This window comes from Arvicola amphibius, chromosome 4 (genome assembly GCF_903992535.2).
Source record: "Arvicola amphibius chromosome 4, mArvAmp1.2, whole genome shotgun sequence".
Classification (NCBI taxonomy): Eukaryota; Metazoa; Chordata; class Mammalia; order Rodentia; family Cricetidae; genus Arvicola; species Arvicola amphibius.
In genome coordinates, this window is record NC_052050.1 from 31,937,714 (window position 1) to 31,961,915 (window position 24,202).

The 24,202-nt window shown below is 50.0% G+C and overlaps 1 protein-coding gene across 1 annotated transcript; it reads left to right on the plus strand.

Annotated features, from left to right (window-relative positions):
* The first annotated feature begins 17,259 nt into the window (after positions 1-17,259).
* On the plus strand, positions 17,260-17,958 carry Nog (noggin). The gene has a single exon (XM_038329121.1). It carries the CDS (start codon positions 17,260-17,262, stop codon positions 17,956-17,958), a length of 699 nt encoding a protein of 232 aa, XP_038185049.1.
* Positions 17,959-24,202: the final 6,244 nt, after the last annotated feature.

Genomic DNA, 24,202 nt, shown 5'->3' on the forward strand with positions numbered 1-24,202 from the left:
CTGAGCTGTTATAAGGAACCAAAATTTAGCAGGAGCTAAGCAGGTGTGGTGACAACACCTGTAATCGCAGTGCTCAGAAGGTTGAAGCAGGAGAATTACAAACTCCAGCTAGCCTCGGCTACTTGGCTAGATCCCGTCTCAAACAAACAAAATCAGGAAGGGGGAGGGGAGAACAGGGGACAATAATAAGAGTTTGTATTACCAATTCCAGCATAAAAGTCTCAGACCCTCCCAGTCCCAACCCAAAGTCTGTCAATAAAGGAGGTCACCTAGGATACATTCCCTAAACCTTGTTTTCTAAGGCTTTGTTTGATAACCTGACTTGAGGGCCTGCCTGGCCCAAGCACAGAATCAAGAGATGTGAAAAGACCAAGTGGTCATCCCCAAGCTCTGGGAGCCTCACACTTGATCTCTGGCTGTCACAGCCCTACTCCTTGTCCCCTGCACACCTACCCTCATGTCCCCGCTCTGCACCTAACTTATCAGAAATAGAAATGGGCAGAGCGGAAGGCAGCCAGGCCAGACTGTCCGTGAAGACAGCAGCCTTGTGCTCTCGGGTTGTTTGAATGTTCCCAGGCCGCTCAGATCTAACGTGAAAAGTGTAATAAAGCGAGAGTATCAGTGTTCACTGGAAATAGAACTTCAGACGGGAAAAAAGAAATCCACACAGCCAGTTGTAGAGACTGGCCCTCCTCAAAAAATGCAGCTGTCACCAAAAATACATTTGAAATCTCTCTCTCTCTCTCTCTCTCTCTCTCTCTCTCTCTCTCTCTCTCTCTCTCTCTCTCTCTTCTCCTCCCCTTCCTTCCTTCTCAGTCTTGCCATTTCACTTTAATTGCCCCGTCAGCTCTAAAGGCTGCTAATTGACGCCTTTTATTCTGGGTTAAAACTCCTCAGGAAGACAGGAGCTCCCTGGGCCCCCAGAGCTGCCGGCTCTGCTGATTTGGCACGGTTGTCTCCCTGAGAATTGAGGCTGGGTGCTGCTAGTGCTGGGGGCAGGCGTGGGGGAGTCTTGGAGGCGGGGAGGGGGGCTGGGCAGGGGTTGGGGCATCTATTTTTAGTGAGGGTTTTATAGAGTGGATCCCTGTGGCTTGGCTCCACACTGAAATATTGTCCTCGTCTCAATGACATAAACACAGGGCAACTTGGGGATCTTGGCGCCAGCCCTGTCCGGAGCCTGTGAATGGGCAGAATGCTGGAGATGGGAGCAAGGACTCTACTGTAATTACAAATAAATCCACCACCGGGGCTCAGCCCCACCCCCACCTCCCCGGCTCCCCTGGCTCACTTAACATGGCAAAAAGCCACTGCTTTTGTGAAAATGCGATGAACCCAAGTTATCGAGAAGGATCTACCAGGAGGCAAGTAATGGAATCACAATTTCGGTAGGCTCTCAAGAAGTAATTAAAAGAGGAGGCATTCAAGAAGTAATTAAAAGCCACCATCCTTGGTGACAGGACGGCATGGAGGTAAAGCTGCGGCATCTTTGACTCCTGGAATAAAATTCAGCCTGTGGCTTAGCTCAGAAATCGTGGAGCCCTCAGCCTGGCCCTGGTACAGGCGAAATTGGAACTGATAAATTGGAACCAATTAACGCAACGTCTCAATATGATTCTTAGGAATGTCACAGGCCAGGCTGGATGAAGCTGTCTCCCTGGCTTCAGACATGCAGCCACACTTTCCAAAGCATATTTAAATATAGCCTTGCTTCCCTAGAAATGTAATCCCAACCTTCATTTTTATCCTTGGGAGCTGGGGGCCCAGGCATGATGAGAGGAGGTGGGGGGGATTTTCATCTCCCTCATCCCCGACTCCACAAACCTGTAAATAAATAGAAGATTGCACCAAATTCCAATTGAAGCTGTCAGTCCCGGAATGGAACTTCTATCCCATTATGAATGTCATGGGTGAGACCAGTGAGACATTGAGTGTGGCTAACACCTCCATTGAAAGGCCCTAATTGCAGTCGTAGGCCTGGCTGTTTGCAGACACCACACTGTACACAGGGTTGCATTCCTCTGAAGAAAGAGCACCCTATGAGGACCAACCCGAGGCCTCCCCTCAAGTCAGGATGACTGTCAAGGTGTCACTGAAGCTTTAAACCAAAGTTGCCCTATCGAAGGGCCAGGGACTAATTTAGGATCCTGAGGTCCGGCCCAATTTGCCTTGGCTGACAGGGCTGTTACTATACCCAGGGGGCTGGCGGGAGTCACCCTCCAGCTACCAGGAAGGGAGGCGCTCCATCCTAACTGGATCCTTGAAGGACTGCTTTTGTTTTCAGATGAACTTCCTCCCACCCCGAGAGTGTCCGGCACTTGGTCCAACCATGGCAGGCAGAACAGAGAAATTCAATTTGACTCAGCTGCCAGGGCCACCTAAGACAGGGAAGCTGCCTACTGAGAGTCCCAAGGGCAAGCCATGTCTGCCCTGGTTTAAGTCTAATGTCTCCAGATAGGATGGGGATGGGGAGGAACCATGGACGATGCAGCTCTGGAGCTCCCTCACTGACCAGCACAGTTCTGTGTTTTCATGGTAGTAAGATACGTGTAGCATAAGCCATTTCGGTCATCTGCAAGAGTGTGGGCCAGTGGCATTGCACACATTCCCATTGTGCAACAGTCATGCCATCCATCTACCGAATTTCCCAGCATCCTACACTGAAACCACACCCGAGAGACTCCCCATTCTCTCGTCCCTCCAGCCCCTGGCCAATATCATTCTCTCTCTACACCTCATATGAGTGAACCCTCTTTATTTTGGTTTGTACAGTTAAGTACTTACAAGGTTTACCATATTGGAGACCATGGAAGAGTTTTTTCCTTTCTTTTTTTTTTTTAAAAAGTATGTATATTCTGTGTGTGTGTGATGTGTGTTTGCAAGTTTGTGATTGTGTATGTGTGTGTGTATGCATACGCATGTGTGTATGTGTGTGTGTGTGTGTGGTCTTTGCAAGCGTGGAGGCTAGAGGACCATCTCCAAATTCCTGAAATGATGCTATGGGCCTTCCATCTTGCCTTGGGCATGTTATTACATCCTCTGAGGACCCAAACTCTGGCCCTCATGCCTGTGCAGTAAGCCCTTCATCCGCTGTGCCTTCTCATCAGCCCCTCTCCTTTTTCTAAGGATGAATAATTCTACTGTGTGTCTGAACCACTTCTTCATCAGCTCCTCTCTCAGATAACAAGTGAGTTACCTCTAACTTTGGGCAACAGTGTTAAACAAAGCTGTGCAAATCTGTTTGACTGTGTTTGGGGCGCATGTGCAGAAGTACAGCATCTACCTAAGATGCTAATTCTAGTTTTAATGTGGGGGGAGGTGTTCCATTCAGTAGTGACTGGGTTGGTTTACATTCCCACCACAATGCGTGCATCTTCTCATTTCTCCATATCCTCCATGTGACACCTTCTCTTTGTCCTTTGTTTTCCCTTTTTTGTTTTGTTTTGTTTTGTTTGTTTTGTTTTGTTTTAAGATGACAACCACCCTAATCATTCTGGTATCTCCCTGTGAACTCCAAAGATTTTAATGTGTCTGCTTCCCCTGGCCCACTGTGTCAAATAATAGCCAAGCACCACAGTTCAGGCCTATAATTCCAGCCCTTGAGTGGTTAAAGCAGGAAATGCAAGAGTTCAAGGTTAACCTGGGCTACAAGACAAGGTCCTTTCAAAGAAGAAAGGAAGGGGGAGAAAGAAAGGCGGAAAGGATATCAGGAGTGAAAAAGGAAAGAAAGCAAGGGAAAGAATACATAGCCACGTCTCCCAAGAGTTTTATCTTTCTCCTTTTCCCAACAGTTACCACAGTCCCCAAATTGATATAATCCCCACATCTGCATAGAAACATTTGTTCATGGGATAGAGAGATGGCTCAGGGGTTAAGAGCACTGGCTGCTGCTGGCCCAGAAGTCCTGGGTTTGATTCCCTGCACCCACATGGCAACTATAGCTGTCTGTAACTCCTGTTCCGGGGATCTGACGCCTTCATCTGGCCTCTGTAGGCACCAGGCACGCACATGGTGCACAGACATATGTGCGGACCAAACATCCATACCCATTAAGTAAATCATTTTAAAAGGAGACTTTCATGGGCTAAGCTACTATTTTGTGGGTCACATTGGAGTCCACTTGCATGCCCTCCCCTACTCGCCCCACCTCCCCAGGTGAGAGAAGAAGCAAAAAGAAGCTGCATGGAATGGACCCTGGCTTCAAAGTTAGGCAGAGTTAAACGGCTGTTGTACCCTTCCTAGTTAGGCGACCTCCGTCAGGTCACAACTTCTCGGAGTTTCTGTATCCTCACGTAGAAACTGGAAGAAATAAAAAGAATGCCTTGCGCTATGCACGCAGTAAGAACTCAGTAACGTGGAAACGATGGAAGAAGGAAGGGGGTTTGTCGTCCCTGTACTGGCTGGGCTAACGCAGTTTACGCATGCACTCTCCAACCATTCTGATCTGCATCTCCACTTGGCTCTGACACAAGATGATGGGCGCAAGTACAAGAGCAGCTGTCCCACTTGCCTTTTACCGAAATGTGCATACATCCGAGGGAGCGACCATCCCCTCTTTCCTCAGGCTGAGAAGACTAGAAGAGTGAGCAAAGCCTGAGCCACTCTGCCAAGTCACCCTTCTTGGGGAAGGACATTCAGCTCGGGCTAGAGCCTGGCCACAGAGACTGTAACTCAATACCTTAATCTATTTCTTCTTCAAAGCATTGCCCTTTGTGCCAGGTGGACAGGGCCCGAGTGACAGGGAGCTGCCCTGAGAAGCTCTTGCATTGGGCTGCGTCATTCAGGCTGAGAAAAAAAAAAATACGCCAAGGGGGCACCTTTGACCTGGTTATCTGGACAATTGTGACGGAGAACTGACAGCTTAGAGTACCTGAGGGATGTTTAAAGAATAGCACCTAGCCGGTGTTGACAGTGAACCCAGCCATTGATCCAGCCACCCTAGAGCATGCTGCCAGTGCCAGATGGTGCACAAGGCTCTTTGGCCATACAAAGAGGAATCGGACACCAAAGAGAGCGGTCTTGGAGATTAGTATTGCCTGTCCTTTTGGAAGTAGCTTCTGTGGCCACCTCCCCAAGAAGACAGGAGAGACTAGGGACGGAGGAGCAACACGAAGGAAAACAGCCCCCAGAGAGTTCCAGTTCCTGAGGTTTCAAGGGTGGGGGAGGGGACAGGACTAGCTCATTCTGAGGGCGCAGGATGAATTTACCCTCCCCTGTCAGAGCGGACACTGCTTCTTCAGAATGAGCTAGGTTTAGTCAACTACTCCCTGCCCCACCTCCTTCGACCCCGTGCTGCAGTCTCCTGGGAAAGAGCCAACCATCCCTGGTCCTGCCCTGCCCTGACTCTGCCACCAAAGTCAGCTGCCCTCAAAGAGCTGCTAATTCCTGAGGACTCGGGTTGTCAGGGGTTAGAGCAGCCATTAAGTTTTCTCAGCCCAGCACAGGCAACACAAGGGTGTGCATTAGCTGAAGAGTGAATCACCTGTTTGAGTCAGATTGATCTTTTTCTTTTGTAGATACCTGAGGGGAACCTGGTTTATGAAAGAGCAGACATCAGTAAGCAATCTCTACCTGGATCGGGTACATTCATTAAGAAATAAGGACAGTTTTGTTTGTTTTTGGTTTTGGTTTTTTTTACCATTACTTCTTCCCAGGACCCACTCTGGTCACCAAAACCAAGTAAACAAGTTCAGAGACTCATTCAAATACAAGATGGCTCCAGAATAGCAAACCGATGCTAGGCCCCGGGGAATGTGGAGAGGATTTTGTTCTTCTGAGGAACTTCTCCAGAAGTCAAGACTGACAGTAGCTTGTAGTATGGTCAGTAAGGGATGAGCAGCGGGAAGGAGCCCGTGGGAGATGAGGGGATGATTAACTCCACCCAGATCGGATCAAGGAGGGAGCAGGCCGTGTTTAAGCAAGACCTAGAGGTTGCAAATGATTTTGCCAAAGGGAGACAGGGAATAGATGGAATGTATAACAGTGAGGAAGAGCAGGCTGCGGGTACAGACCTCCCAGGAGGGCTGCCGGGCTCCCCAGAGCTCAAGCAGAGCAGTGCAAAGAGGTGAGAAGGAAAGGCAGGCTGTGGTCACATTAGGAAAGTCACAGGACACCGTAACTTTATCTTCAGAGTAAATAAGGAATGCTTCAGACACTTTTGAACTATCATAAGCCATTCATTTTTCTATAAATTGATTTATTTTTAGCCCATTTCTCCTTCAGAAACAGTAAAACCTTTCAAGAAACGGGAGAATTCTCATGGACAGGCCAAGATTATAATACGAACCTTACGTCTCGTTGGTTGTGAACTTTGGAGAGAGCCCTGAACCTCACCTTACACCTCATACCTGTGAGATGAAGGACAGCAAACAGGAACCCTCGGAGATCTCACCAGACACCCGCCAGACCTAAAAAGGGACAAGTGCCCCACAACTTGCTTTGCTGTCAAAATATTTAGAAGAAGCATATTTAAATCACAGATGGAACAATGGGACTAGCTCAGAAGTAAACGATCAGGCTGCCGAAAAAGGCCAAACCATAAACATTTAGTCTAAACTGTAGCTGCCTCTCCTTTGGGGCCAAGAGGGCTTAAAAGAAAAGCAGAGTTCTATAAAATGCGATATGCCTGGATTTTCTTACACCCGTGGCATGGTAATTAAGACACCACTTATTAGACTTTTTAAAAGCCCATCCCTGGAAGAAGCGAGGGAGGCTCTTGGCGTTTTTCTCAATGCACTTTGCCGGGTAAATGTAGTACATGATTTCTGAAACAAGGAAGGAAAAGGAGGTGGAGCCCCTCGCTCTTGCCTCATCACTAGGTCGACCCCCTCCCTGCTTCCTCCAAGCACTTCAAGAGCCCTTTGCTTAGCTTTTTGGGGATTATCTGTGTGGGTTTAATCAAGCTCTACTTAACTAGTTAACATGGTTAAGCCTTCATGGGAAGAAAGGAATTGAGGTGTTCCTGATTGAGCTTGTAGGGAGAGGACAAAAAAAGCCTACGCTCTTCAATTCTTTCTGAGACGTAAGAAGGATTTGATTTCTAACTTATTAGTACATGCTGATCAGAAACTTTCTCTGAATATTAAAAAAAAATTCCTATTTTTTTTCTAAAATTCCTATGACTAAAGTTGAGTCTTTCCTTAGAAAATACTATTGAAATGAGCACATGTCCACTAACCATGATGGTGAAGGGGTAAACAATAATTTATTTATAAGTGCTGGTAAATTAATTAACAAATGTTTCTGTGGCTTAGGTTTTTCTTATTATTATCAGTGAGGGCACGTGGGTGGGCAGGTGTGTAGTGAAAGTGTGAACTTGCCCATGCAATAGTACAAGTGTAGAAGACTTGTGACCTTCCACAACAGTTCCCTCCTTCCACAGAGGGAGCTGGGACTCAACGCAGGTCACCAGATTTGGGCAACAAGCGTTTCTACATACGGAGCCATCTCAGTGGTCCTGTTGTGATACCTCTGTGATGCCAAAGAACAAACTGGATGATCTGTACATGAATGGGCTAGGGAGAAGGCAGGAGGCCATTACTTAGGGATGCTCTGTAATAACTTGAGAATGCTTCCATTTTCAACAGGTGTAGTTCATGAATTCAAATAAAGAAACCCGGTACTTTTTTTTTTCATTGCAGATGTTTTTAATAAAGTTGGGTTAAAACAGAAGGGGACAAAAAGCTATTTTTAAAAAGGTATAGGTTTTAGAGACGCAATGTCTTAAGCAGGATGAAGGATCAAAAGTTTCATCGTATTGTACTTGAATTCAATACAGTTCAGGAGATGGGGATGTTGTTTGGGCAGTATAACGAGCCCTCCGTTATACTGACTGGCTGCTACATGTTACTTATCCACAAGGAAACCTGTGGGCTTGCAGAGGACTGAGGACCCCTAAAGCCAATGTCACTCAATGTCAGAAAGCAGAGACAGAACGCCCCTGAGTTCCCGCACAGGTTACATAGCTCTGAGCTAAAAAGCCTTTACTCCCATCCCACTCTTCCGACATGGTCCCAGAATCTTGACTATGTCTTTAAGAAGCCCTCTTTATCTCTTGGGTCCTCAACATCTCTGCCTATAAAATAGGGAGATGATTGTACCCCCTCCTTCTCCTCCAGAAGACTTCGGGAAGACCCTGTCTGCAGGGCAGGTGGTAAAATGCTATCTGAATGCACACTGGACCTAGTTTCTGAGACCTGAAACCCTTTGACGGTCCTGTCCTTCAGACCATCCACTTTGGTCACTTATTTCCAGTCCCCAACCTTCATCTCTCAAACTCATTCCAGACAGAAGAGTTGTGACCAAGCATGAGATTGGTTCAGGCTGGCTCTACATTTTGTTTTGCTTTGTTTCTCAACCCAGCGGTGGGTTTTGACGTGGGTGTCGTTTTATGTTGAAAGCAGTCTCACTGCTCTGAGACAGGAGATTAAAGCCTCGTGAAACGGCATCTGTCACATATTCATACACACGCACACACGTACACACCCCCTGCACTCAGGGGCTCGTCGAATGTGCATGTCCCTCACGTTTCCACCGTGCTTGAGCAACGAACCATTTAACCAAACCGGAAACAAAGCCCGCTGGCTGGCTTCAGAAATCTTTTCAACACCATCGCCAGCTTTATTAATGCTCTGTAGTTACTTTGGGGGAAGTTATTTCTTCGGAATTCACTGATGTAAATCTTGTATTGATTTTCTCCTGGAGTACAAAAGCATCGATTGCTCTCTCTCTTCATTTTAGAGGAGACTTACATAAAGAAAACATAAAGCTACAAAGTGAGACTCATTCTTTCCTTGCCCCCAAGTGCTAATCCTATTCTTTAAGAATAACCATCACCGCAAATGACTTCTCATCGTGGTTGGAGGAATTGCCCAGAAGTTCTTCCTTGCTCACGAAATGATCCCTACGTAGAGACATAAAGCAGGGGCTTTGGGTCTGATGGCCTAGACCTCCATCTTGATGTAACCTAGAGTCAAGCTCTGATTTTGCCACCCTGGAGTCTTTCTTCTCTGATGTGTGGTATGTGCAGTATGGGGGTGGTGGTGTGTGTAGTGTGTAATGGTGTATGTGTGGTGTGTATGTGGTATGTGTGTATGGTGTGTGTGTGGTGTGTGGTGTGTGTGTGTGTGTGGTATGTGTGGTATGTGTGTGGTGTGTGTGTGTGTGTATATGGTACATGTGTGGTATGTGTGTGTGGTATGTGTATATGGTATGCGTGTGTGTGTGGTGTGGGGGGAGTGTGGTGTGTGTGGTGTGTGTGCAGTATGGTATGTGTGTGGTGTGTGCAGTATTGTGTGTGTATGTGGTATGTGGTGTGTGTGTAGTGTATATGTGTGTGTGGTATGGTATATATGTGTGTGTGCACAGTGTGTGTATGGGGTGGGGGGTGTCTGTGTGTGGGTGTGTGCATACATACATGTGACCATGCCTGTGGAGACCAAATTGACATCAAGTGTCTTTCTCAGTGGCTTTCTACACATTTTTGAGACAAGTGTATCTCACTGAACTTGGTAATTGCTGATTCAGTTTAACTGACTGGCTGGTAAGCTCCAGGGATCCCCATTCCACCAATCCCCGGGGCTGAAGTTATCCATGCACAGCACTGCATGGCTTTTTCAAGGATGCTAAGGATCCTACCCCAGGTCTCCACATTGATACACCAAGCACTTTACTGATCGAATCGTCTCCCCAGCCTCCTGCTAGTCTTGAGAACCTAAAGTCACCATGCTATAGAGCTTTCAAGATGTGCTTGTTTTGTTTGTTTGCTGTTTTGTCTTTCAATGTATTTAGAATCTCCTTGTCTTCTAGCATCTAATCCTCAAATGTCAATTCACTTCCGGCCTTTCGGGCATGTCCTACCATTTCTTCCACAGTCCAAAATGTCACCAAGCCAGGGAGCAGTCCTCACTCCCCTAGTTTGTGACCTCCTAATGACCTTTCAGCTCTTTCATCTCGAGCACTGAATCTTCTGGGGAGCTCTTTTGGATCCCCATACCAATATACATCATCACGGCGTTGACACATGAATTATAGTCTTCCGTTTACTTTTCCATTTCCTCCTACGGGTCTCCTCAGAAGGGATTCGGTCTTACTGTTCATCAAGCAATGTATCCGCCAGCAGGTCACCTGCCAGGTGACCAGAAGGGTGAACAACAATGAGTGTTCACGAAGTTCCTTCTCAAAATTGACCTGGGGCTTTGGATGGTCACGAGACCAAATGAGGGGAAACTCGGAGAGATAAAAAAAAAAAAAATGCAGGGTTGGGTGGATTCAGTAGCTGGAAGCCATGAATCACTACGCCCACCTGGAATGGGGTCAGTTTCCAGCTGATATTTCACTGCAGAGCTCCCATCTCCTTGTTATCTTGAGCTCTGAGAGGATAAGAAAGACTAGACATTATCACAATAAACATCCATCCAAGGCAACAGGAGGAGAGTGCTGCTGGGGTGGCTGGTTGGCGGGGGGGAGATGGAATGAGCCCAGGTTGAGGTAAGGTATCTGTGGGCCTGTTTCAAGAAGATGCGTGGGACCTCCTCGGGCAGCTCATGCCAGGAGCTGTTTTTCGAAGCCTGAAGAGCCCGGGTTGGGAAGGAGGGCAGAAGGACAGCAGTGTGCATTCATGCATGTGTGTCTGGAAAGAGGTTTCCTACACAGTGTGTAATTGTGTCTATACACACGATACAGGTGTTTGCTCTAACATGTTCACACTTTTTATTGTCATATGCATTGGGACATCCTATTGCCCTGCAGTGTATGTGCGTCTCCAGGAGTATGCACCGTGGAAATCCACAGGGGTCTTCAGTGGGGAGTGGAATGTAAGTCCTAAAGCATTTGGAGTTTAAATCGATATTAATTTGATAACAGCTATCTTTCACAGACTACTTGCTGGCCTAGCAATAAGGGCCATAGCATTATATCCATTTTCCTTTTAAAATTCTAAGTCACATACGATAAAAATCCAGAGCTTAGAACCAAATACTGCTTGTTTTTAAAAGTACACGATGGGTTGCCGGGTTTCCTTCCCACAGAAAAACTTAGAGTTCCTCCTGACTTCAGACATCAGCCTAAGAAACCTAAGGCCAAGCCTGCCCACCCAGGAGAGCTAGCGCAAAGCTCAGAGGCAGCAAAGCGAAGGGCAGAGACATGCCTGCCGGCATCACCCCCACCCACCAACCCCCAGGCCCCCCACATCAGGGCAGGCTAAACATGCAGAGGCTCCTGTCTCCAGGGTGGAGAGAGGCGCCCTCGTTAAAACTCAGATAAACAGTTTATCAGGAGATGAATGAGCCACCGGGCTCCAGAGACGTCTCCCCTTCACCAGCGTGGAGCCAGATGAGGAGGGGGGCCAGTGACTGAGGGAGCCAAGGGGCTGTCGGGCTGGAGCGAGCCAGTCAATGCTCCTCTCCTCCTTTGGTCTTAAACATTTTCTCTATTTTGGGAAGTGTATCTCAAATGTATGTGCCTGCTGTCTCAGCCCAGCCCACATCTCGAAGTTCTCCCCTCCTCTGGCTCCTCTTTCTCTCCCACTTTCTCCTGCTTTTGCAACTTCGCTCCTTTAACCAGACCCATCTGCAGTCGGACACACATGATTATAATGTCCCGAGAAGTTAAGCAGCATCCCTCAGCCTTCACTGGGGGTGGAGAGCTGACACACATGTAGCCAGGACTGGCCCAGCTCCCAGAAGACCACAGGAACACACTGCCCTAGCTGCGTGGGCAGAAGGAGGTGGATTATGCTATCTGTACCTTCATCTCCTCCTATCAATCAAGAGAAGAAAAAGAGACAAATATCTAACCCCCTCTCTCTGAGAAAATGGGTCAGATGCTACACTTAGTGGGACAGAATCCAAAGGCAATGATTGTCATAGACCTGGGATGGTGCTGGACATTAAAGGTGGCTGTCCCCATGCCTTCTCCTTTAGAGAGTCTCATGGTCCTCTCATTTTTTGATGTCATAGATTGCCACAGAGAAGTTAAGTGATTTACCGAAGGTCACATAGCAGATTTTCAGACATCAAATCCTATGTCCTTTGTGCATCTTCCACAGCTGCCTCGGGCCTTCTCCTTCAGGACCAAATGGAAATAAGGAAATAAGCATTCAATTCCCCCGGGGATTCTCTTTCTGTGACATGGACCTGTCCGAGCAATGGTTTGAAAAAATCCTTCAGTTCTTTTTCAGGACATACACCTGTCATGGGGACTGCCAAGGCAGACCCGTACTATAGCTGTTGATTGGACTTCCTATAAAAGCTACTGAGGATCAAGTGCAATGACAGCCTGGCCAGGAGCTCAGCTGATAGCCCCTCCTCCCTAAGTACACACCCCACACCATAGCTTTCTTTCAGAGAAATACCTCTCCATTTCTACGGGCTGGTCAAGCTCCATCTTCAAGCACCACAGAATCAACTAAATGGATCAACTATGGGGCACCCCAAGAAATTCTACTGCCTTTACTCCTGAAGGTTGGCAGCCATGAAGGGACAGCTCAGCCATATGCACTCAGAGCGTCGGTGTTGGCATTGGCTTCCAGCAGCCTTCCTACCCCTTCATTCCTTTCTTGTTCCAAATAGAGGTGACTGGTCATTGAGGGCAGCAGGACCCTCAAATGAACATTCATTGAAACACTACTCAGTATACACCCAGCCCTAAGCACCACATTTATTGGGAGATTCTTTACCCGCTTTAGAGAGTACCATTCTGACAAAGGTGTGGTATCCTCACCCCGCAGATGAGAAAGAAGCTGGCCAGTGTAAAGGTCACACTGCTGACGAGTGGCAGGGCCAGGATTCCAACCGTGCTCCACTTGCTGCAGACATTACTTTGTGTTGAACCTCCAGAGACCAGAGCAGCCATTCTTCCTCTACTCAGCATGTCCCAAGATGCTTCAGCTGTCCCTCATCTAGTGTGGTTCCTTTTTCTTTCAGACTCATGTCCTATGTCTGAAGTATCCTCTTTTCCCTTGTCAGACGAATACATCGCTATCTTTCATCAAGACAAGCTAAAGTTCACATCTACCATTAAGATATTTGGTCATGGCCTGGCGGTGGTGGCGCACGCCTTTAATCCCAGCACTCGGGAGGCAGAGGCAGGCGGATCTCTGAGTTCGAGGCCAGCCTGATCTACAAGAGCTAGCTCCAGGACAGGCTCTAGAAACTACAGGGAAACCCTGTCTCGAAAAACAAACAAACAAAAAAAAAAAAAAGATATTTGGTCATACTAGTCTCTGAGAGCAATGACCCTGAGTTAGTTGGTACCTGAGTATATGGCTGCTCCCTGGTATAGTTCAGAGCAGGGCTGCAGCCTCCCCAAATGTGCCATTTCCCAACTCCACAAGTATAGTTTGAGAACCCAACAGCTCATATGATAATTGCTCTGATACTTTTTTAGTCCATCATAATACGTTGTGAAATTCCACACAACACTTAAAAAGGATCGGGAATTGTTGCACGTATCCAAAGAAAGCACGGGCCAAAGAAACAGGTGTGCAATACTAGTTGGCAATTTCACGGTGATCTACGGATCTTTCCAATGTCCTTTAAGTCCTTTCTTCCTGTGTTTGTCATCTCTCCCTTCTGGGGACTGCAGAAGTCCCCAGAGTCTTGGCTGCAGGGTGGAGTCACTTCTGAATTATCTCACATTTGCCTCTCCTGATCCTCATGCCGTGTGTTTCCCATCATATCAGCAAATATGTTTGGGTTCCCACTCCTTTCTCTGCTGTTCTGTCAAATCGATTCAGCCCAAATAAAGGACAGAAGCCTCCTGGTTGATTTTTAAACAAAAACAGGGGATTTGTGGCTGCAGAGATGGGTGAGTGGTTAAGAGTATTGGCTGTTCTTCTGGGGGAACCTGGGTTCAATTCCCAGCATCCACCTGCTGGCTCACAACTGTCTGTACTTCAAATTCCAGGGGACCCAATGCCATTTTCTGGCTTCTGTGGGTACACATGGTATACAGACATGCATGTAGGCAAAACTCCCATACATGCAAAATAGAATAATAATAAATTTTAAAACACAGGTGATTTAACATTTAAAAAAAAAAAACACAGGTAATTTGAAGGAGAAAACAGTACAGTAAGTTGTCACTAGTGGGAACTTAGCCTGTCTCAGGAGGGCTGGACTGGAGTTTATCGTCTTAAGTCTTTACTGGAAAATTATTTTCTTAGTTAATTCACAGCAGTTGACAAAATTGCTCCGGAACATTTAATCTTCATCAGACAGAAAACTAATGCCAAACCACCAGAAAACATATCAAAAAGAGAAGTCTGAGAGACAGCCACATAATATTTGCAAACTGGACCATTCCTTTTAATGTTTCAAAATTAGATTTATTCTCTTCATTTTATGAGTATTTTCCTTGCATATACGTCTGTGCACCACATGCATGTTTGGTGGTCACAGAGGTCAAAAAAAAAAAAAAAAAAAAAAAAAAAAAAGCTGTCAGATGCCCTGGAACTGGAGCTAGGGATGTCTGCGAGCCACCTTGTGGATGCTGGGAACAGAACTGGGGTCCTCTTCAAAATTAGTCAGTGCTCTTAGCCACTGAGCCATCTCTCCAACCCTAAGAACTGGACCACTTTTGGAAAACCAATGACTTTTCATCAGTACTATTGGTTTTAGAGATAGGTTGGCCCAGAACTCACTGTGTAGTCCTGGCTAGCCTCAAACTCATGACCCTCTTTCCTCATACTTGACTCCCCCCCCCCCACACACACACACAAAAGTGCTGGGATCACACCCATCCCAATAGGTCATTTTTGTTTCCAGCCGTTATCAAAGCAAGACCTCATTGTAGACACAACCCAGGGAGTCTAGTTCCACTAGGCCAGACTTCACAATTGAGGGAAGTGTTTGCACCTGGAGCTGGCCTTCCCTCTCTACTGCTGACGCCTCACACAAAGGTCATACAACAAAGGGCTTCTCTCCTGAGAGGACTCAAAGGAAAACTGTATCTTTGGGGTGCTTGAGGCGTGATGCTGAGACCTCCTAACCCCCACTCCTGCCGAATTCCGGAGCCATTTACTCCCAGTCTCCCTCCTCCACTTCCTTCCAGGCTCCAGCCACACCACCCTACAGGAATTGAGTTGGGTCTTGAAGCAGCTCTTCATCCAAAGGAAAACATGTGGGAGGGGTGTCACTTCAGCTCCCATTTCTCATCAAAGAGAGAGTACCTTCTTTTCGATAGGCAGTGTCCCTTTGATGGGAAAGAGGAGGTAAATTTGGAGTAGTGACCTAACTCAGTGTCTTAGAACTGCACGATGGTAGAGCTCAAAAAGACAAGCTCCCGGGTCACTAACCGGAAACTAGGGTCTACAGTCCGTCCACACAAGTGACTGGCCCAAAGTCAGCATAAATGGACCAGGGTAGACGGCATCCAGAACTGGGGTCCCTTACTTCTAGGACGCACTGCTTTTCTGGTCACCTCTCTTTGCCCAATGAGGCCATTGACCCCAGCCAGATGATGCAAACCTATGTTCTTGTGAAACCTGAGTACCTTGGAGAAAAATCTCAGGACGTCTGTTTACACTAAAGGCCTGGAGATTTTCAAGAAAACACCCAGAAGCATAAAGTACCGGCCCATACACACAAAAATGGCACAGATGCAGAATTTGAAATTGAGGCAGGCCGAGTGGGCAGCCTACAAACCCACCCAGCCTACACACTACCCCCATACCAGCCCCAGGTGCAGAATCACAAATGACCAGCAGAGGGCGCGCCGCCCCCAGGGAGGCGAGAACTAGTTTTACCCAGCCGTGAGGGGTAGGGGAGTAGCATGCTAGGAGGATGCACCCCTATCTCTCTGCCACTCGCTGTGAGGACCGGGCCAAGGAGAAGGGGGAGAACGAGAAGACCACCGCCCCCCCCCCCAACGTGGGCCTGAGGGGCAGAGGAGCAGGAATGCTGCCTAGAAATTGCATCACATTGAGGCTGTGTGTGTGTGTGTGTGTGTGTGTGTGTGTGTGTGTGTGTGTGTGTGTGTGTGTGTGTGTTGGGGGAGGGGATTTGAACCAAGCCCGAGAGAGGGGAAAAAAGAGACGCACTAAGGAAAACGTTCCATGCACATGGAGAAATTTCTTGCTCGGAACTGCATTGAGAAACGGAACCCCCCCACCCTCCCAGACATCTCCCCGCTGCTTCCCTCCCGGTGCAAAGCCCTCAGCTCCTGAAAGTCCCCCAGCCCCACCTCGACAACCCCACAACTCCAGCCCTGCACCCTCCAGCCTGGCTCCAGCGCCACCGAGAGCTTTCCCCAGGACTGGCCCTGGCGGGGCGCCTAGAGCCCCATTGCATTGCTCCTGGAGAAAGGAGGGGGGCGGTGCATTTTGCAGTAGGAGGAGAACCGGGGTGGGGGGGGGGAGAAAATTGCGCGGAGACCTGCCAAGCGCCACCGCCGCCGCCGCCACCGCCGCTGCCGCGCCGCCGCCGCCTGTGAGCTCCGGCGGGCAGCCTGACTGTCGGCTTCCCGGGGCATCTGGGTCCGGCGGGGCACAGCCCTGGGCGCTGCCGGAGCCGCCACCGCCACCGCCGCCGCCTTCGCGGCCAGTGCAGTCGCTTTCCCCCCCGAGCCCGTGCGGCTCCGGCTCCTCGCGGGTGGAGGAGTGGGGGGTGGGGTTGTTGTTTGGGGGGAAGAAGGGGGAGGGGGCAACGCGGAGAGAGTCAGTGGTTTCCATGGTGATGGAGCTGAAAGTGCAGGAAATTTAAAGGCTTGGACCCTGCGAGACAGACAAACCGGTGCCAACGTGCGCGGACGCCGCCGCCGCCGCCGCCACCGCCGCCGCTGGAGTCCGCCGGGCAGAGCCGGTTGCGTAGCCCGGAGCAGGCGGAGGGAAGTAGCCCAGGACCCGCTCGACCCGCGGCGCCGCACAGTGAGGCAGGACGCCGAGCGGCCGGAGGAGGAGGAGGAGGGAACAGGCTCGTCCACGCGCCCTGTGCCGCCAGCCGCCCGGGAGAGCAGCAAGGAGCCGGCGCCCCCAGCGCCCCACGGTCGCGCTGGAGTAGTCTCGGATGCCCGGCCGCCGCCGCCTTCCCAAGTAGAGCGGCGGAGGGGAGTTGCGGCCAACTCGTGCGCTTCTTCTGCGCCACGGCGGGAGCCGGCGCTGCGCTAACCGCTCTCCTCGCGGCTCATGCTGCCCGCCCTGCGCCTGCCCAGCCTTGGGTGAGCCGCCTCCGGAGGGACGGGGGAGCGCGGCAGCGCCGCGGGCTCGGCGTGTTCTCCTCCGGGGACGCGGGACGAAGAGGCAGCCCCGGGGCGCGCACGGGAGGCATGGAGCGCTGCCCCAGTCTGGGGGTCACCCTCTACGCCCTGGTGGTGGTCCTGGGACTGCGGGCAGCACCGGCCGGCGGCCAGCACTATCTGCACATCCGCCCGGCGCCCAGCGACAACCTGCCCCTGGTGGACCTCATCGAACACCCAGACCCTATCTTTGACCCTAAGGAGAAGGATCTGAACGAGACGCTGCTGCGCTCGCTGCTCGGGGGCCACTACGACCCGGGCTTCATGGCCACTTCGCCCCCCGAGGACCGGCCCGGAGGGGGCGGGGGACCGGCTGGAGGTGCCGAGGACCTGGCGGAGCTGGACCAGCTGCTGCGGCAGAGGCCGTCGGGGGCCATGCCGAGCGAGATCAAAGGGCTGGAGTTCTCCGAGGGCTTGGCCCAAGGCAAGAAGCAACGCCTGAGCAAGAAGCTGAGGAGGAAGTTACAGATGTGGCTGTGGTCACAGACCTTCTGCCCGGTGCTGTACGCGTGGAACGACCTGGGCAGCCGCTTTTGGCCGCGCTATGTGAAGGTGGGCAGCTGCTTCAGCAAGCGCTCGTGCTCTGTGCCCGAGGGCATGGTGTGTAAGCCATCCAAGTCTGTGCACCTCACGGTGCTGCGGTGGCGCTGTCAGCGGCGCGGGGGTCAGCGCTGCGGCTGGATTCCCATCCAGTACCCCATCATTTCCGAGTGTAAGTGTTCCTGCTAGAACTCGGGGGCCCCCTGCCCCGCCCAGACACTTGATGGATCCCCACCAACGCCTCCACACCGCCTCCAACCAGTTCCACCACCCTCTAGCGAGGGTTTTCATTGAACTTTTTTTCTTCTTGGCTACAGAGACCCGGCTTTCTGGTTCATGTAATGCACTGTTTAACTGTGTAGGAATGTATATGTGTGTGTATATACGGTTCCAGTTTTAATTTACTTATTAAAAGGTCAGTATTATACGTCAAAAGTTACCGGCTTCTACTGTATTTAAAAAAGAAAAGCAAGCAAAAGGAAAAAAAAAAGAGCAGAGAAAAGACAGACTTATTCTGGTTGTCGGTAATAATGTTAACCTGCTATTTATATCCCAGTGCCCTTCGCATGGCGAAGCAGGGGGGGGGAGTTATTTTTTCTTAAAAGTACAAAGAGATGGGGAACTTTTGTAGAAGGACTTTTTAAAAAGCTATTTTCCATTCTTCGGAAAGTGTTTTGATTTTCCTTAGACCTCGAAGAAGCTATAGAGTTCAATGTTATTTTACAGTTATTGTAAATATAGAGGACAAATGGAATGACTAATCATTGTAAATTAAGAGTATCTGCTATTTATTCTTTATAATATCCCGTGTAGTAAATAAGAAAGAAGTGCAGAAAAGGATTAAAGAAAACCACTAAAACCGACTGGGCTCGACACTGATTCACTGTGTTGGTGATTGATGGGGGCGGGGGGGGGGGAGGATGCCGCCGCGCTTACTATTCCTATTGGGAGACAAGCTCATCGTTCGGAACTCCCCTCCTGTGGGGTGATGAAGGTGACTGTAAAATTTTCAGTGTGGGTGGGTGTTATTCTCAAACCCCATCTTTTAAGTATCATGTGGCCTCCACCGAGTCTCCCTGGGTACCCTCCCCCGTGACACCAAAGCTCAGGCCTGTAGTGACCTCGACACCCAGCCGGCCCCCTGGAGCTGACCCCGAGCTGGGCCGATGAGGGAGGGAGGAAGGGGGGCGGCTGCTTTGTCCAGGCTGACAGGCCCTTCACAATGGGGACACGTGTCTTTCACACCTTCCCTGGGGGCGGAGTGCCGCTGAAACTTGACCCCCGAGGAATGGGGGGGGATCAGAGCGCGCCCACCCAGATCCCGCCACCCCTCCCTCCTTGCACCCCCACCACAATATCCAGCCCTTGTTAACCCTTTGCATTCCGGGAAACTGAGGTGGTTAGTGCTAAAGCGACCCCTTGAATTCAACTACATACAACCTCAGGGATCCTGCTGGTCTGGGGCCCCCACGTCCGAGGCCCACAGCTGACGTGGGAGAGATGATTTGGGTATTTGACACTAACCTGGGCCTTCTCCAGGACCTAAGGAAGACTGGGGTCCCGAATTTCAGAGGGGTGTGAATTTGGGTATACTACCTCTGTGACCTGCAATTGAGGAGGGGAACACGACCCTTCCCTGGGCACTTACTCCACTTGGGGGTTGAGAAGGAAGGAAAATTCAGAATGGGATCTTTGCGCTTTAGGATTATATAGATGCAAAGTTACCTCTTAAAGATTCGGGCAATATCACTGCACCCCAACCCTAAAACTCCAACTTCTTGGGACTAACTCTAGACTCTCGCGTGCATCCCTCCGCCTCAATCCCCAGGGGCGCCCATCCACACAGCTCCACGTGGGCCGGCTTCCTGACACCGCTCCCCGCTCCTTTTATTTATCTTGGACTCCACAGTCGCTCTCCTTTGCTCCCTTCCCCACCCCCTTGCCACCTCGTCGCGCCTCCCTCCGGGCCTCGGGTCCTCCGCCCCCCACCCCACCCCACCCCACTCCCCCAGTCCAGAGTCGCAGCGAATCTATGCTAATTATTTCAAACCTGCGCCCGGGTCCCCAGCTCAGTCTCAAAGCCCCGGGCCCCGCCCTCCCTGTCCCTCCAGCCCGGCGCTTTCTTCCCTCCCGACGCAGCCTCGGTGGCTCCTCATTTCAATAGCCTGGCCCGGGAGCCGGAGCCCCCTCCCCGGCGCTGCCTCCGTCAGTCGTGGGACAGACGTTAGGGTATTCATTAACTGGGAGCCGAGGAATAACGGCATTATTCCCCCCAGAGAGGGCACCCTGCCCCCGCGACTATCTGAGGCTTCATTGTAAACGGATTAAAAGTTAAAGACCTCCATCTTATGATTCTTTCATTTAATCTTTCTGGCGCCTGGGAGACATGCTCGATGGATGATGGCTTATAAAATATTCCTAATGTCGGCTACCTTAAGACTCCAAGCCGGGCAAACAAACGTAATTTATTTCCAGAAGAAAGAGGATATTGAGATGTTTAAGTTTATGAACCGCCTTCCCCATGTATATTTGTTAAGTTCTGACAAATACCCAAATAACGTTAAAAATCAGCCATTCATCACTTATGAATTTATGCAAAACTTTCTGTGCCCCGGGCCAATATTTTTGTAGACAGAGTTTCACTTGCGAGGGGCGGAGGACGTGGGGAGGAGTGACGAGGAGGGGGCTTGGGTGGGGTGGGGGGGCCAAAGCAAGAATTTTCATGCCTGGTAAACACGCGAATTATGCGAAGAGAGTTATTCCCAGCTGGGCGGGCAGCCAAAACTCGGAGAGCGCGCGGAGGCCAGCGCCCCCACCCCCACGTTGGTAATGTCATTGGATTACAATGCGAGGTCTTCCCTCCGCGAAGCCCCCTCCTCCCGCCGCGGGCCCGCCCGCCCGCACCCCTCCTCCCCACCCCTGCCCACTTGGAAAACCCGCTCGCAGCCGGCGAGCTTCTCGGCTTTCAGAGCCAGGAGCCAGGGTGAGCTGGGAGGACCCTCGCTGCAGACGTGACGGACCACAGACCACCGCACTGACAGACCCGAAGGGCTGGCTCAGGGAGGCTCCGCGCTCACACAGAGAACCCTACAGGCCGCCGGCGGTCCCAGAAGAAGAAGGCAGGAGGCGCTGGTCCTGGAAGGAACACGTGTGCCTAATGATGCAGGGCTCTTGCCACTCTCTCCTCCTATTATGATTAGTATGGATACTATAATACTAAGAGAAAGGGCTATAAGCAAAGAGGCAATGTCCCTGCAGTCACCCACTGCCTATCTCCTAGGAGGAGGAAAACTGATCTAGGAGTCCTCTCTGAACAGATGCAGACAGTGCATCCCCCATGGAGGGTCAGTGTCTTCCCCCATGGAGATTTATAACTATTACAGACACATCGTCTCTGGCAAACCCAGCACCCACAAAAGTGCAGAGAGTGGTCGGGATAACCTGGCACTCCCATCAGTAGTGTGAGGGTTCCCTCTCTTTTGCAATTTCTTCCCTTAGTTCCTGCCACCTTTTCAACACCTAGCCACCATTTACACTCAAGGAAACTGAGGTCAAATGTCCACGGAAGGCCCCCACGGCCCCCAGAGTCTGGGAACGGGATCTGGCTCCCTGTTGAGACAGAGAAGCCGGAGGTCCATTATCAGTCTTGCTTGAGACTCCTGGGAAAGGGGGTTGAAGCTTGGTGGCAGCTGCAGGAGGAAGCTGGCTGTGTATTAAGAGCTCTTAGCCCTCCTAGAAGGGGACAGCAGGGGGAGGGCCCAGCCCATATTGGGATTTTGAAGGGGGTGATTCATCCTTTTTCTTTAATGCTCTTGGAATGTTAGGGCTGGAGGGGAGCTTAGATTCCAGGGCCCACCGTTCAATTTGCTGATGAGCAGAGTCCTCAGCAGCCGCTTTCCTCAGCAGCCGCTTGCTGACATCACATAGACTAATACCCTTGGCTTTGACCAGCCTCTCTCTCTCTCTCTCTCTCTCTCTCTCTCTCTCTCTCTCTCTCTCTCTCTCTCTCCTTTCTTTTTCCTTGTTCTTTGAGAAAAAAGTATTTGTGGGAAAGAGTTCCTAGCTGACACCATCCCAGAGGCTCCTCAAGCTGACGGGATGATCTGTTGTACCCATTCAGCAGTCATACACTAAGAGCTTGTTTTATACCAAACAACCCTTTGGGCCTGTTCTCACCTGAACCCAATCATTTCCAAATAAGGAATGTGAAGCTCAGAGAGTTTAAACATCTTGCCCAAAGCCGCACACTGATACATTTATAGTTCAAACCCAAGCCACTCCAAAGTCCATGCCTCTCCTCGAGAATTCTTTCTTCCAAGGACTTGAACACCTGTCTTGGGACACAGTGTGTGCCCTTCCACAAACAGGTCAGCCTCAGTGCAGGCAGTTTGTGTATCCATTTACACATCAGTACCTCCCCGTTTTCCCATCCCACACAAGGAGATAACCAGGCAATCGGGGATGAGAAGTAAGTGAGATTCAATGTAGTGGGAGAGGATTTAGACCATCAAGTGGAAAGACCAGAGAAAAGAAGGTTCACAGCTGCCTGGACAGCCAGGGAAGGTGTTTGGCTAAAGTCTCAGGAAGCAAGTGGAAAGACAACCCTCTTCACAGGGTTGGGAGAGAAAAAGGGCATTTGGAATGAGAGAAAAGAATATGTAAGTAAAGGAATAGTGTTGGAGAAGTATTTGTGTGTTTGGGAAATAGCTCAAACTTTAGCATAGGCTGGATTCCTGCCGAGAAAGAAAGCAAGCAAGTCAGAAAAGCAGGCTGGAGCCAGATGAGGGAGGATTGTGAATGCCAGCTACAAGCCCTAAGCCTTATTTCTCAAGCAATAGGGAGAGCCCTTGAATAGGACAGAGAGACCACTTGGGCCCCACAGCAAGAGGAATCATGTATTCATTGAATCAACATTTGGGGGACGCTATTCTGGCTATGTATTAGTCTATACAACAAAGCAACATCAAAATCGAAGTCTTAACCATTTAGCTGTGCCCGTGATTCTATAGGAGAGTTCACCCATTGTACGCACGTTGTCAACTGAGCATTGACAGACTGACTCGCGAAAGGGCAATTAAGCACAGGGCTGTGAGCCAGCTCCACCAGCATGCTAAGCAGACCCCCACATTGGCTTCTCCATGTGCTTTGGGTTTTCTCACAGCGTAATGGCTTCGGGACAGCTGGACACACTTGGCAGCTCATGGCTCTGAGAGAAAGTGTCTCCAGAGGATCAGATGGTGACTGCAAGGCATCCTCTGACAGTCATGAAAGTCTTGTGACACCACTTCAGCTTCGTCTACTGGTTAGGCAAGTCTCTCGGGCCAGCCCAGATGCGAAGGGAAGGACACCAACCAACTGTTACCTCTCCACAGAGGAGCAGGGACAAATTGTGGTTGTGGTAAGCCACTCTCGTTAAACACTGCCCTAGGCAAGAGCTGTTGAGTTTCCCCCAAACACAAAAAGAGTCGTTTCTAATTGAAGTCTGGCACCATGTGCCAAGAGGGATAGGAGACGGCGACAGTGGCTGCTGGAAGACTGGCTACGGAGGACCTCGCGGAAGCCCATGCTTGAAGAACATCAGGGCCAACGAACCCAGACCTTGTTGGCCAGAAGGCTGGAGAGGACTTGGTGACAGACGGCTGAAGACCTGATGACCCTGTCTAGGTGGTTGCTGATGGTCCAGCCTGCAAGGGACCAGGCACAAGAGAGGATTTCAGAGGCTTGCACTCTGGTCCTCATCTGCCCAGTTCCGCCCTGTGCAATGTGTGGCACCGAGAAGTTGGTCAGTGAACACTAGGCAGAAGGAAATGAATAGCAGTCCGTAGGATGCCGTGGTGAGTTGTCCAGCCAGGGATGAGGTAGGAAGCATCTTTTGGATTTACGCTTGGCAGAAAACGAAGGAAGAGGTAAAAGTGATGAACGGAAGACGCGGAGACAGTCCTGTGAGTAGACGGAAGAGTGCTCTCAACGGTCCTGGTCCAATCCAAGATGTGAGGATAGCACAGCCTCCAAGTATACTATGAATACAACCCAATAGGAACTGGTAAAGTTACTTAGCATACTGAGTCCCATTTGGAAGGGTGGTACCTGGTTCTCAAGCACGGACTTTATATATGACAACATTGTATCACAGTATCAGAAGGTTAGCTTCCTGGGAAAGGGAAGCAGAACCCTACATTTTTGATAAAGTAATGATTTTCTGGCATTGGGAACAAACCGTCTCCTTTAAATAGCACACATGCTCTTTGGCTACAGAGCCCATCTCTCCCTGTTGGGTGTGTCAGTCCTTTTAGTGCCTACTGAGACTATTGTAAGCATTTACAGTTGGGGGCTTTTTATTAAAGGGGACTAAAATTCAAAAGTATGATTCTTTTGAGATTAGGTAGGGAGAAGGAAACCATACACAGGAGTTGAAAAGGGGATCCAGGTTTTG

Bases quoted from the DNA above. Each gene is read 5' to 3' on its own strand.
- Nog (XM_038329121.1), top strand. From the start codon at position 17,260: ATGGAGCGCTGCCCCAGTCTGGGGGTCACCCTCTACGCCCTGGTGGTG.